We start from the raw sequence: 13,491 nt of genomic DNA on the forward strand, positions 1-13,491 counted from the left end.
GTGGGAAAAAGAACTGATGCCACAGGATACAGGAGTGAGAGCCACTTACATAAACAGCGATGCTACAATGAGTTCATTTGATTACAGGACAGAGAATAAACAAAATAAGCTAATTGTAATAGAAAAGAACCAAGTCATGAAGCCCAATCCTCCCACAAAAGCAACAAGGCTATTATTGTTGCTGCTATAAAAGTTCTTGGACTATTTCAGAGAAATAAAAACGTCTTTGATGAAGTTCACAATCCTTTGAATCCATAATATCTGTATGTGGACCAGTGCTTCTTAGAGCAGTGTGAAACCCCAACCCGTAGGTTCAGTTTCTTCCAGGCGTTGTGTATGCGTACACTGAGCTGCACCTGTCAGGGAAAAATCTATAGCAGCACAGTGTAGATGAGCATCAGAAAGGAAGGCTGTGTGGAAAGGGAAATATTCAGAGCACTAAAGTGCCTAATGCTGGCTCATGTCCCCAGGACTCCTAGGCCTATAAGAGATCTCTCAGGTATTGATCCTTTTTCCTTGGGATGAAAGGGATGAGCGATTCCCCTGAAGTTCACAGGAGTTGATGGATGCTACAAAAGGCTTTTCAGAACAGCAATGACAAAGTTGCTTTCTTGTTTCTTCTGCCAGAGGAAAAGATCATACAGCTTCACTGTTGAAATAAACAAAATAGCAAACTAACACTGAGCAATTCTCTTAAGGTGAAGTGAATGCTCAGGCTGCTCTTGCACCACAGAAGTGGAGAACCCAATCTTTCCATATGAAAAGTGGGTTCTGCTTTGTTTGGGTTTAAAGAAAAAAGTTAGAGAGGATTGTTAATAAAAGTTAAGATAAAAGTTAATCTAGAATGTTTGTGAACTCTTCAAGCTATTCAGCGCCGCAGAACACAAGGATGAAACAGGGAACATTTTTGATAAATTTGAGCTGAAGAAATTTGATAGAAGCTTGACATTGTTGAGCTTGCCTCTTGTCAAGGGATATATACTTCCTATGATAACATCAATAAGCAACTTCTACTGTAACAATTGAAATTAGTTCAAAACTGCACTAAGTACTGTGGTTTTATCAACCAGAGTATAAGCAGACAAATAACGTCAAAAGCGGCATACATGTCAGCAGAACATGAAGGGATGCTGAACCCTCTCTTTTCAATCTTTTTTATATTGAAACTTATTGGAGTCATTATTTTCTTCCTCAGTAACAAAAGGAAACAACTTTACAGAAGTAACTGCCTTTGGGTACCTAAATTCTCAAATTGGATGATCTAGGATGTGGGCCAACTTCTGCTGAAGCCAACTCTGCACAAGAGGACACAAACAGTCCAAACAGTTTGACGAACCCCTTTTAATCAATTTTACTCAAGTTGCATAATCCTTGACTACTATGTACTGACATCCAAAATGATGCTGCTTTAGCACTCTGAACAACTCTAATCTCCTCTCAGACTCGTTTCCCAGCCGAGAGCTGAGCTTGCTGCAGTGAAGATCCCTTCAGCTCAGCTCTTGGCTTCTCACCACACTGAGACATGGAGGCACACGGCTGTCCTGGCCTGTCCCAGTCAGGGAGAGGTGGGCATGGCATGTAGGCATTGCAGCTGAATGGAGGGCTGGAGCACAGTGGGCTTTAAACACACCTCCTGGGAGGCTGCAAGCCTTCACACTGCAGCACAGAGCTTCCAAGTACATGCAGTCATACGATGGGGGACTAAATGTAAGACTTGTCTGGAATTAACAGCAAGAAACAGCTAAAGCCCTTTCCTCTCTTCCCCACTGAATTAATTGTTTGGATTTGAAACACTTCTTTTGCAAATATACTATTGAAATACCTGAAAGATTGAAAACTAACACGGATAGACGGTGCAATTTTTCTTGTTATCTGAGGCTGGCAGACGTTGTTACAGATGAATCAACTCAATTGCTCAGCAGAGAGACAAATCAGGTCGCTAGAATTTCACTCCATGGGAACTGCTTTGGAAAGTGTTCCAACTATGAAATATCACCGTGGTTTTGAGCTAGCAGCTCCTCATCAAGGTATTGATCTTTTGCTGGCATCATAGCATCTTGTTGAGACAATGACACTGTGTTTTCAGTGGAGCCAAGGGCACCATGATCCCTGTTCCAGGTGTGCCTGAACATGCTGAAAAGTGCAACTAGACATGGTGCTGAGGAACAGCACTGGCTTATAAAGCAGCACATATTTGCCTACGTAAAGTTAAGTACTGACAGGCTGCTGAACCACTGAAACAGCACTAAAGGCAATGGTGCTATGGAAAACTCCATGGACAAAACCAAAGTCTACTCAAGTCAGTTGTATCCTGACTCCATCACTTCTTAGCACTAGATGAAAAATGACTGCTATTTCTCCACCATGATGGTTTTCTAATAAATTTTACTGGTTTTGAGCATGTTGCCAACTCCTGGCATTGAAATAAAGCAGATACTTTCTACCATTGTGCAGTGTGTAGCAGACGGAAAATTGGAATACTATAAAGAATTCATAAAACTGCTGCTGTGGTGATTTATTCCTTCACTGTGCACAGATGTTCACACTTCAACTGGCTAATTATTTAAAAGACAGGAAGAAATTGCTTGAGGTACCCTCTCCTAAGGGAAAGGCCCAGACCACACCACCTTTCATGAAACATGTTGTAGAAGGAGCCTTCTCTCCTGAGTTTCCCGTCTCTTTCCAAGACACAATACATTTGAAAACAGCAGCATAGATCTTAGCTGGGCTAGAAAGTATGGCCCTATTTCTTCATCTACACAGGTATATGATACCTGATCTTAGACAGAGCAATTTAAGTAAGTTTGTTCCATCACGTTTCCTCTTGCCACAGAAAAAAAAAATACCAGTGTTCTTGGAAATACTCCAGTAAAACTACATTTTATTTCTATATAGCACTAAACATCTATATCAAAGTACATTTATATACACATGCCATATCTAAAACAATGTAATGTAGCTGTTTCTCTACTACAGAGTGTTTAAGTAATACAACCCACAAGAGAGATGTAGTAAGAAGAAACTCAGAAGGGAACAGCTCTGAGAACAATTCATAGGTTTTAAGGCGAGAGACTGTTTTGATCATCTTCTCTGATTTTCTGCTGGGAGAACATAGAGTTTCAAACAGTAAAACCTCAATCAAGCCCAAAGAATTGTAGCTGTACTACAGCATATCTTTCAGCAAGACATCCAGTCATGACTTAAGGAACTTAACTTGTGGAGAAGCTCCTACATCCTTTGCTGAATGATGTAATGCCCCATCTTTCTGCCCATAACAGTCGGGCTGGAATCAGGTGGCTATTAAAGTCCCTTCCAACTCAGACCAATCTGTGATTCTCAGTGTTTTGATGGGATTTCCCCCTTAACTTCAATTTCCAGATGTTAAATCATACTGTGATTGCTATCTTCTAGAGCACTGATTGCCATTATCAATTTTGCAGCTCTTAATTTTTGCCGCCTACAAATATGCAGCACCAGTGATTTTAATTTTTAGGGCATTAATAAGAATGCTGGCTAGCATTATCTGAAAACTGGTCCAAACAGATGGGTACCACACACAAATCATTTACAAAGTCCATTTATCATAAACAATAAAGATGGCATGGGATCAGTTTGATATTAATAAGATTAACAATTCTATTATTAAAGTGGGAACACAAGTATGGTATGACATCAGCTATGAGTTTAAAGCTTTTATCATACGATATTTATAAAACCTGATTCACTGTCAAATGTATATATATATACATTTATGTCCGTGCTAAAAAACAGACAAAGATTTGCCTGGTAGTAACCTGCTTATTTTACCCTTGGCTAAATCAGTTAGATCCTACCTCTCTGTACAAATCTTTCACAAAACAAAACCGAAAAGGAGAAAACACAGAAGTTTTCAGGATTCATCATCATTTCAATATTGCTCTTTTTCATGGCTCAACTCTATGGCTGACTTTCAGAGTTGGAGAGATTTTTGAAAAATGATGCATAACATATTTATTTCCTTGGGCTACTTGTGAAATCTTATTCTAATGACCGTGCATACCAGAATTATTACCACTGTACTTCAGGATTTCAGTATAAGAGATTAATCCTTTAAGCTCTTTCTATTTAAAATGGCTTTAAGTTCTGAGGAGCTGCTTGTGATTGCCTTATCATTTTCCCTTCAAAACTCAGGGCTTCCTTGGTGGTTTTACGTCAGTATTCTTAGTTCATTTCTTGCGCTAAGATTGCCAGTCCTGAAACAACTGTCAAGATCATTCAAGTGAAATTGCAATTTTTCATTTCAAGGTTTAGAAGCTAAGCTGTTCTTTCTTTTATTACTTTACAACATGATGATACATGCTGTGTTATACTAGAAAGTGATATGAATAGCAAAATATTTCACTCTCCCTCTTTGAGTTTTCCTTTTTCCCCTTAGCTGAAAAGCTTCAACTATTCCTACTTGTTTCAGAAAAGTAACAGCCTCTAACTTACATTCAGGTAAAAAGAACAAGACTATGCAGGCTTTGATTTTTTTTTTTTCAATTCCAGCAAAAAATTTAAATCTGGGAAAATATTTATCATCTTCAGTCAGTGGGTGCTTTGTAAATCCTAACACTAACAGAGTAATCTCTTGGATAAGTGGCAAAACGCCAAAACAAATGGATAATAAAATATTTACTACCTTTATCATATTTTATTTCACCCCAAAACTCTGGAATTACTGTTATTTTCTTTCCAGTATAATTTTGCTTATGCCTCTTTCACCAGTGAACAGCGTTTCTGCAGCAGCACTCAGTAATTATTTTCAACTGCAAATCATGCTAGAAGGATCCTGCTGCTATAGCTCCAGCTCCAATATATTTGTTATACTCATCACTCTTATAAATATTTGCTCTCCCTCAAATGAAAGTACACAAATCACAGAAACAGCATCAAAAAGTTCAAGCAATAAAGAACAGCTAATGAGACCTAATATAAACATACCTCTAAAATATCAAATTCATTCCTCTTTAAGGAAAGAAAACATGATTTTGATGTAACTCACTTGAATAATAACTATAATGTATTATACTGAAGATATTTTTGGAAATTATATCACATACAACTGCAAATTTATATTCTGTTCTGTATTTTTCAGCTACCTTATACTGTCTGGAGTCACTGGAATACCGAAAACATATGGAACACTAAAAAGAAAGGAAGAAGGCTGTTTTTAGTTTAAGGATACATTTCAACTGCTACACAGAAACTCAGAAATGGATTGAAAAGCAAACAATGAAATTTAATTACCTTCTAGTACACATTTGGATTAAAGAGAAATTAATTAAGAGCAAAAAGTGGTTGAAAAGCATGGTCAAGGCTCTGCTACCCTTGAGAGATATCACCAAAAACTAATCCCTGACATAGACACAGAAAACACGGAAAAGGCACTAAGAGTGGCTTTGAGGGATAAAAGGTGAGGTCTGTTTGAATTAGATATAGAGGTCTGAGGAGAAGACCCATGAGGAATTTCAAACAGTGCTGGTGATAGAGCTGGATGGCCAAAGTCAAAATTAGAGGGGAAAAAACAAAAAAGCTGCAGCAATCAGTTGTGAAGATTACCAGAGAACAAATGTTTGCTGTAGCTCTTAGGATAAATTGTAGATACAGATTAACACACAGTTTGATGCATACTAACACCTGAAGATATCTGCTGGAGATAATCCATCAAACTTCGGTGTAGTACCATGTCTCCATTATTCTTAAGCACCTGGGGAGAGCTACAGATTCACTGCTGAACAGCTTTTTGGCCAAAAAATGGAGGGGGACAAGCACGTGATTGCTGCTAGTGCCATGCCAAATGCAACATCGCCACATTGAGCCAACTCGTAGGTTCAGAAGAAAATCTTCAGGAATCCACCTTTTGCATTTTCTTCTGCTTATTTTTCACTTCTTACATTAAAGCAATAATAGTAAACAGTGTTGCTATTCACTGGGACTCTGAGAAAGAAAAAGTGGATGTGTGTGTTCGAATGTGTGGTTTACTCTGACTTTTGGGAAATGTTTTTGCCTATCTCCACATCAATCTGCAGTTCTACACAGGTCAACCAGCACCTCTTAAGTTCTCCCAACAATTTAGGAAGATATTTTAGCCTCAGGAAAAAATCACCTAATGCCATAATGATTTTTCTCTGCATCTTGTTTTGATAGCAAACTAAATTTGCAGAAACTGATTTGAAATCATAGAATCATAGATTGGCCTGGGTTGGCCACAATGATCACCTAGTTTCAACTCCCCTGCTATGTGCAGGGTCACCAACCACCAGACCAGGCTGCCCAGAGCCACATCCAGCCTGGAAAATGTATAATTTAAATAAAAGAAACCTCTATCAATAATGAACAGAACCATTGTGGCTCAGAGCCAAATATGCAATCATTTAATTCTCTGTTTGAAGTTCTGTCATGGTGCAATGCTGTGTTTAAACCTTCACCATATGTTCTGAAGGCATAATAAGGTGTAATTTCAAGGAACAAGAAGTGTCTTGGAAAGAGAACTTGTCACTTTTGCCAACTTCTCTGTCTCCTACCCAAGATTTAGGAAGAGCCATCCCTCCTGAGTCACACAGGCCTCAGCACTGCATTGCACCAGCGCTGCGGGATGAGTTCTGTGCTCCAGGCCGTGGGTGAGCTCACAGCTCAGCTGGGGTACGCCGGCAGCCAGCACTAGGTGATCTGTGTGACAGATAAACCAAAGCAAAATTAAACACCTTCACCTGAAACTGCATCAAACGTAAACAGGAGCGCTGTCACTAATTTTTTAATGAGGAAAATATATTTGAAGCTACCCGCATCGACTGCTTATCCAGAAGAAGACACAGGAAGACAGACGTTTACCCAGAGACAGACAATATTTATTTATGCTCTCTGCAGTTTCATTACCTGTTTCTCAGTTACTTGCTAGAGAGTGTAAGTGTCAGTCCCAGTGTAGTTTGGAAAGTCTGTTCCTCAGTCTCCTTCCCCCGAAATCTTGCTCAATTCATGTAACAGAGAAGGCCATTTACAGAGAATAAGATTACAAAACCCTATGATGACTGTCTGCCTGTGACAATGACTCCCCCTGGCCACCAGTTCTCTCATAGTGATTCCTTTCTCTTTTCTTCCTCTCTGATTTACTTCAAGTTTCAGTACTGCTCCCCTGGTTGACCTTTTCTGCTGCATCTCCCAGATTACATTAGCTATGTTTTTGTCCACCTGAAATGCTTGTGCTTCCAAGTTTTGAAGGATTCATGCTGACAGCCTTCACAGAAGTCCTTGTGTCTTAGCTTTCACATTTGTTCTCTTTATTTGTTCCTTTTACTCAGAATACTCTCAATCATACCCATGGATATTTCAGCATCTCCTTTTATAGAAGGGAAAAAGATATTTCTTTAATTAATGTTTATTCTTCACGTGTACTTCTTCACCATGAGGTTGACTGAACATGCAATTTTACTACTGAAAAATATGTTACAGAAGTCTTTAATGGCCATTCCTTGCTACATCAGAGGACTCTACTAAAACTTTAGTTTCTTTACAGGCACAAAAAGCAGCACCATTCAGACTACTGAGTCTCTACCTTCGGCTTTCCTTCACGTCTGGCATTCAGTACTCCTTTTGCCACGTTTTCCTATTTTAATTTTTCTACTTTTCTTGGATGTGGTTTGCTGCAGTAAGCAGGTGCTCACCACGATCAGGCTCCTTCTCTCACATCAGTGCTCCTGAGAACAGCTCATTATGCTTCTCAACAACTCCACCATATTCTTTCCTTCCTGTTTTTACACCAGTCCTTTTGCCTCTAGTAGCTGAACCTTATTTCTGATGTACCCTCCTGTCACTTCATGCATTGCTGTGGAGTTGATGTGGGACATAAAAATCACATTAAAGGAGTTTCCTCCAATGCACTGCCCCCTTTCAGCAATATATTACCATAGTATTCTATTCCTTCAAAAATAATTTTTTTTTGGCCAAATCTACATTTTAAGGTTTCCTCTGAATTTCTCATTGTCTATCCACATTGAGTCAATTAGGGACAAAGATGAAATCACTCCTGCTTCCATTCACTGACCAGCATTCATTGTTCAAAATGACAACATTTACTTGTCATTTTTGGACTTCCTTATTCAAACTTTCTTATTCACAAATGTACCACTTTTGCTCAGATCTTTCTCCCTCTGCACAGATAACTGCCTTTTTCTCTCTGTCCATGGGACAAATATGCCCCTCCTGACCCTCATGTCATGCACTCTTTTTCTCTGCACTGCGCTGAAAGAACTGTTGTGAATACATGATTTACTGGACCTCTTTCAATCAGTTATTGAGTGTCCTTCCTCTTCAGCATCCCTTTGTTCTTTCTTTCATGGTTCTCTGTGACTGCTTCTCCCATTTATCTTGTCTTGCCCTATATTGTTTTGACACAAAATACAGAACCCTCTAAGATTGTTGCCTTGTTTAGTATAACTGTCTTTGTTTTCTTTTTCTTTTTTTTTTTTTGGAAAGGGGGGGGGGGAGTAGAATGCTGTTCTTGGGTTAGTTTGCTCAGCAGCTTCACTTCCTCTGCTTCCTCCATGACTTTTACAATGAAGTAGGTGGATGAAATGGTTAGACAGAAGGGTGTTCTCATCAGCCAAACAGGAAGTGTGATCAGCCACTACAGAAGGCACTGTGTGTTGTATTAGCTGGTTAAAGTTGGTTAAAGCAGTAAAGACATGCAGAAACCAATGCTTTGATATGGAGGTGACTAATTTTAACTGTTTTTACTTTTTCCTTACTGATTCAAGTAAACAAGACATGGATAGAGACATAGTATTGTTAACTCTTAGAGTAAGTCACTTCAAGCCCCACCTCAGTGTTGCATTTACATTATAGCATGCTGCTGACACAGCGATGTAAAGATAAGCATGAAAAAGCAGACTCTAGCTTAAACAACTTAATCAGCAAATCCTCCTACTGTGTACATAGCTAAGCTATCAGGGGAGTGCTGTTGTCAGCTGAGATAATTTTCTTTAACATCAATCCACACTTTTCTGTGTGTCATGAGGAAAGCTGTACAGTGTATATGCCATACCTTCGCAGAAAAGTCTACCAGTGTAAGCACACCAGCACAGCTAGATTTCCTGAAGCTCTCCAGAACAGATGAGCTGAAAAACAAATTGGTGCAACTGAATGCCCACTGAAACATCTGTTTATATATCTCACTAGCTATCACAGCAAAGAATAAACATCTTAGTCCCTTTTCTCAAAATATTGCTACTGCAAGCTATAACTCTTGTAATTTTTGACCAGCCAAGAACACAGGTACATTCCTATATTTTAGTACATAAACTTCCTGAGCATCTTTATTTACCAATTGTATTTAGTGACTTAACTCTGAAAAATGGTCCCCGAAAGTAAAAGTAAATTATTTTGATAATTATTCAAGGCATTTCATTCCTGCTGAAAATAAATTAGCTGTGGAATCACCTTAGATTAAGAGCTCAGTTTTGAAATGGCCCACAGGACTTCAGAAGAAGCAGATCCTTGGAGAACCAGTATCCTGAATCAGTATTTTAAGGATAGACGCCTCTAATACAATATTCTATAGAATAGTTCAGAATATATATATTCATATAAAAATAGAAGTTCTGTATTACAATATAAAGGTACAAGAAAGAAATCAAGCTGACTACACTAATTTAAGCTTAAGTAACTTATGCTTAGTTTAAACTACAGTCCTGCATTCTCATTCTGCTCTATCATTAATAACACTTTTGTCGATGTGGACTCCCTGTTCTTCACAATACAAACGTAGCACCATCTGCACATCAGAATTATCTGAAGTATTCAGTTGAATAAATCAATGCAAGAATTATTTGTTTCTGGTATAGAACTTTTCACTGCATTGAAAACTTAAGAATAACGTAACACAGACATATAATTAAAATGAAATAACGCAGTGAACTCCGTGCTGACTTGATTCAATAAAATCTCCACTTATAAAATGAACCAGAAGTTCCACATGGCTGCACCAGACTGACATAAAAGTTAAATGGCTTTGTATCAGCATTCAGGCCAAGTTTCACAAACGTTACAGATAGCCTAGGCTACCTATCCTCAAAATAATGAAGTTCCCTTTAGAGAAATATCAACAATGAGTAAACACAGTTTCAGTGAGAAACATAGTTTCAAAATCCATATTACGGCTTATGATAGAATATATATTCTATGGATTTATCACGTTTTTGACTGCCACAAGCAAACGTATCTCCTTTTTATATTCTAACAGCAGTGGATCGAACACAAACTTAATCTTATACTAAGCAAAGTTCCACTCCTGACCTTACAGGTTTCATTTTCACTTTAGCTAAAAGGCATGGTTCATATTACACTATGCTTCTTGTGCACGGCATTAAAATTGCTGATACTCAAGGTCACAATGCATTACAAAATGCTTACAGATCCATAATCTTCCATAATCTTTAAGATGGACCTTATTTAAAGGACACTAGTAGAGAAGAGGATACAATCCACAGCATACTCATCTATAAGCAGCACTGAAATTACTGCAATGTGCAGCTTCCACTTACGACCAAGATCTTACGTGATTTCCTTAAGAAAAAATTTTATTAGTTCTTAGGAGGTAGATCCCAAAGCAGGCAGAAAACTTCATTATTTTTACTTTTAATAACTTATTTGCATTTTACACACATACTAAAGAACAAATGCTGGGTTTCAAGTCACGCATCACACTACCTGCCAACTTTGTTACACCAGAAGATCCCCTGCAGTCAGTGACACACTATATTTGTCTTGTGTAGAAAGCAGCAAAAAAACACCTGTAATCAGCACTGTTTTCTCAGGAGTCATGGTCCAGAGCAACGTGGAAATATGCCAATTTTATTTGCAGAGATGAGGCATCTTAGGATCAAGAGAAAATCAAAAAGCAAGCAAACAAATGCTATTACAATATTAAATGTAATCTTTAAGGGAACTTTAAAGCCATGACACATTAAAGCTTTCCCTCCAAAACCCCCCCAGATGAATGGGTAAATAATTGTATGCACCTGAAACAAAAGGAAATAATGATCTATTTTAGTATAAAATAACATTAGATCTAACGTGATTGAAATGCCCTTGCATCTTCACTTGATGTGACCTTCTGTCAACAACTTTTGCAATTCTTCACCAAGAGAATCGTGAGTTACTCCTCATACTTATCCCAACCCAAAGGACCTGAAGCCTAGAAGCATCGTACCCTGAGCACCGCACAGCAAAAGCGGCCTTTTGCCAGCACTTCAGTTCATAGAGCCAGGTACCATTACGAGTCAGTGCCCTACACACTAAAACACGGTGCGAGGGGTTCACAGGAAAGGAACGGGAGAAAAAGGCACCGTGACGCCGGCAGCCTCAGCCTAGGTTTCCTCAGCGGCCACAGAACACAGCTAACTTCCAGACCAGCGGTGCAGGCGCCCGCCATCATGACCGGAGCGAAGAGCGCCCCCACCGGCCGGGAGCTGCCCCGAAGGCCCTCCCCACCGCCCGACACTCCCTCGCTGCCATTGGGCCGGTTCGACCCACCCGGCAGTACTCTCACTTCTGGTTGGCTGGATTCTCCGGGCCTCCTCAGAGGGCGAATGATGAGCGCCGTTGTTTCCCGGTCCCAAGATGGCAGCTCTCAGTCCAGTTTCTGGAGAAGGGAACTGGGGAGAGTGAACCCTCAGGGCGTGGGTCGGGGCTGCTAGCCGGGACGGGACGCGGGGCCGGGGATGAGGTGACAGCCGCCATGGCGAACGATGGGGGCAGGAAGCAGTTCTGGAAGCGGAGCGGCACGAAAGTGCCGGGCAGGTGAGAGAGGCAGCGGGAAGGCCGGGGCTCTCGGGCCGGTCCCGCCGTCGCAGCCCCGGAGCGCAGGGCCTGTAGCGGGGCGGCAGTGCCCGGGCCCCTCAGCTGTTCCCAGCTCCGCCGGTGCCGTGAGCTCGTCCCGGGTCGTCGACCCCCGTACGCCGTCTTAAGGCCGTCCCGCGCCGCACGTCCGTTTGGTGCAGGGAGGTGACGGTGCCGTCACTGCCCTGTCCTGTCCGGGAAGTTGTTGTAAGGCGTTTCGGTCCCTCTGTCGTTCTTCTGTTGTCAGCTCAGTGCCCGATGTGTGTCAGGGTGTGCGGATCTGTTTCTGTGATCAGAGATCGCTAGTGGTCTCGTATGCTTTGGTTACAGCTTGTGTTGAAAAACAAGGTGTGAATAAACGAGTGAGCTGTGTTAGCTGAGTTCGCCTGTCCAAACACCCCACAAAAAGTTGTATGTGAGAAACTAAGGAGCTGTAGCTAAAAAAACAAACAAATAAAAAAACCCAACCTTCCTCCCCCCCCAATACAGCACAACCAAAAAAGTGCTGACTTGAAGAGAGTGGTTAAAAAGGAGAACTACAAAATTACTTTTGTTAATGGTGGGTCTGTAACAGCAGCTCTTCTGCAGTTCTGTCCCGTATCTTCAGTACACTCACCTTTGTAAACGTAAGCCGTCTGAGTAGCAGATGAGAAACTTTTACTTCTTTGTTATAAGCCAAAAATTGAGAGATTCCAAAGCGTCAGAAAAAAACCTTGACATTTTATTAGATCTCTGAATGCAGCTTTTTATTGTTGGAAATTAACAAAAGAACATTCAAAAATAGTCCTGAGCAAAAATGTTTTCTTTGTAGTAAAGAGTACGCAAACTTGAAAAACATTATTGGTTAGTGATGGTAAGAAGTGTTTTTGCAAAAAGGAAGCTTGTTCTCTAACGCAGGCTCAGTTCGTAGTTCTTAGATCTTGTTAAAATTAGTAACTTCTGTACTTCTGTTGGGTGATCGAAGCACAGAATGGTTAACAAGTTCCTGTTTTTCTTATGAATTTGAGTAGTTGTACTTTGAAACTGAAATATGACAAAAAAGCTGTAAAGTGTGGTTTCCTGTGTAGTATTTCAAAATACTATGAGGCTCTTCTCTTTTCTCCTGAAGTGTGATGAGCAGAACCAGTTGTCATATCCTAGGTGAAAGCTACCAACACTTTCTCCCATTCAGCAATTTCTGGGAATATATTCTCCAAACTCCATTAACTCCTTTAACCTTTATAAGAGGCTGAGATTGCCCATTCAGATGTTGATTTAACAGTGGGGCTCCCATCCTGGAACTGTTTTAACCGTGGAGTAATTCATTTTTCTTTCATCCTTTTTAAAGGATGAGGTGTATTCTCATTCTCAGATAAAGATAGTTTATTATTTATACTGTTTTTTGGATGGTATAGAGAAATAATCTTGCTCATCCTTTAATTGCCCCTTATCCATAAGCACAAACTGGTAGTAGTTTTGTTTATCTAGTTGTAAACTGCCTCTTCTGATCTGACTGTTCCTCTCTCTGTAAACTTCTTGCTTTGTAATTTCATTAAGTACCTGTATCGCCTGTAGGGATAAAACACGTTTGACTTTCTTTGATTACACAAACTCTGTGAATAGTTGCAGTTAATTAATTTGCAGCCTACTGCAGAT

General features: G+C 40.0%; 1 protein-coding gene and 1 long non-coding RNA gene across 8 annotated transcripts in view; one reads left to right on the forward strand and one right to left on the reverse strand.

The window, feature by feature from the left end:
• Positions 1–658: 658 nt before the first annotated feature.
• Positions 659–11,512, reverse strand: LOC109369830. Of its 5 annotated transcripts, none has more exons than XR_002119439.2 (5): positions 10,726–11,512; positions 9,062–9,134; positions 6,898–8,395; positions 6,546–6,690; positions 659–5,165 (listed from the first exon to the last, which is right to left on the reverse strand). It is a non-coding gene; the product is annotated as an uncharacterized LOC109369830 (long non-coding RNA). The 5 variants fall into 5 exon arrangements; XR_002119428.2 differs by lacking the exon at positions 659–5,165 and having other exon boundaries at positions 6,374–6,690; positions 10,726–10,890; positions 11,228–11,512; XR_004159274.1 differs by lacking the exon at positions 659–5,165 and having other exon boundaries at positions 6,374–6,690; positions 6,898–7,357.
• Positions 11,513–11,636: 124 nt separating this feature from the next.
• TBC1D22A (TBC1 domain family member 22A) overlaps positions 11,637–13,491 on the forward strand; it is an 82,623-nt gene continuing 80,768 nt past the window's right edge. For 2 of the 3 annotated variants that reach the window (XR_002119311.2, XR_002119318.2), the window contains exon 1: positions 11,637–11,817. Coding sequence is in view for 1 of the 3 variants with exons in the window: in XM_019619742.2 (XP_019475287.1) it covers positions 11,756–11,817 (62 nt within the window). In the remaining 2 variants the exon portion in view is untranslated. The remainder of the gene's footprint in view (positions 11,818–13,491) is intronic. The other variant, XM_019619742.2, reaches the window with a different exon arrangement.

This window comes from Meleagris gallopavo, chromosome 1, assembly GCF_000146605.3.
Source record: "Meleagris gallopavo isolate NT-WF06-2002-E0010 breed Aviagen turkey brand Nicholas breeding stock chromosome 1, Turkey_5.1, whole genome shotgun sequence".
In the NCBI taxonomy this organism is placed as follows: Eukaryota; Metazoa; Chordata; class Aves; order Galliformes; family Phasianidae; genus Meleagris; species Meleagris gallopavo.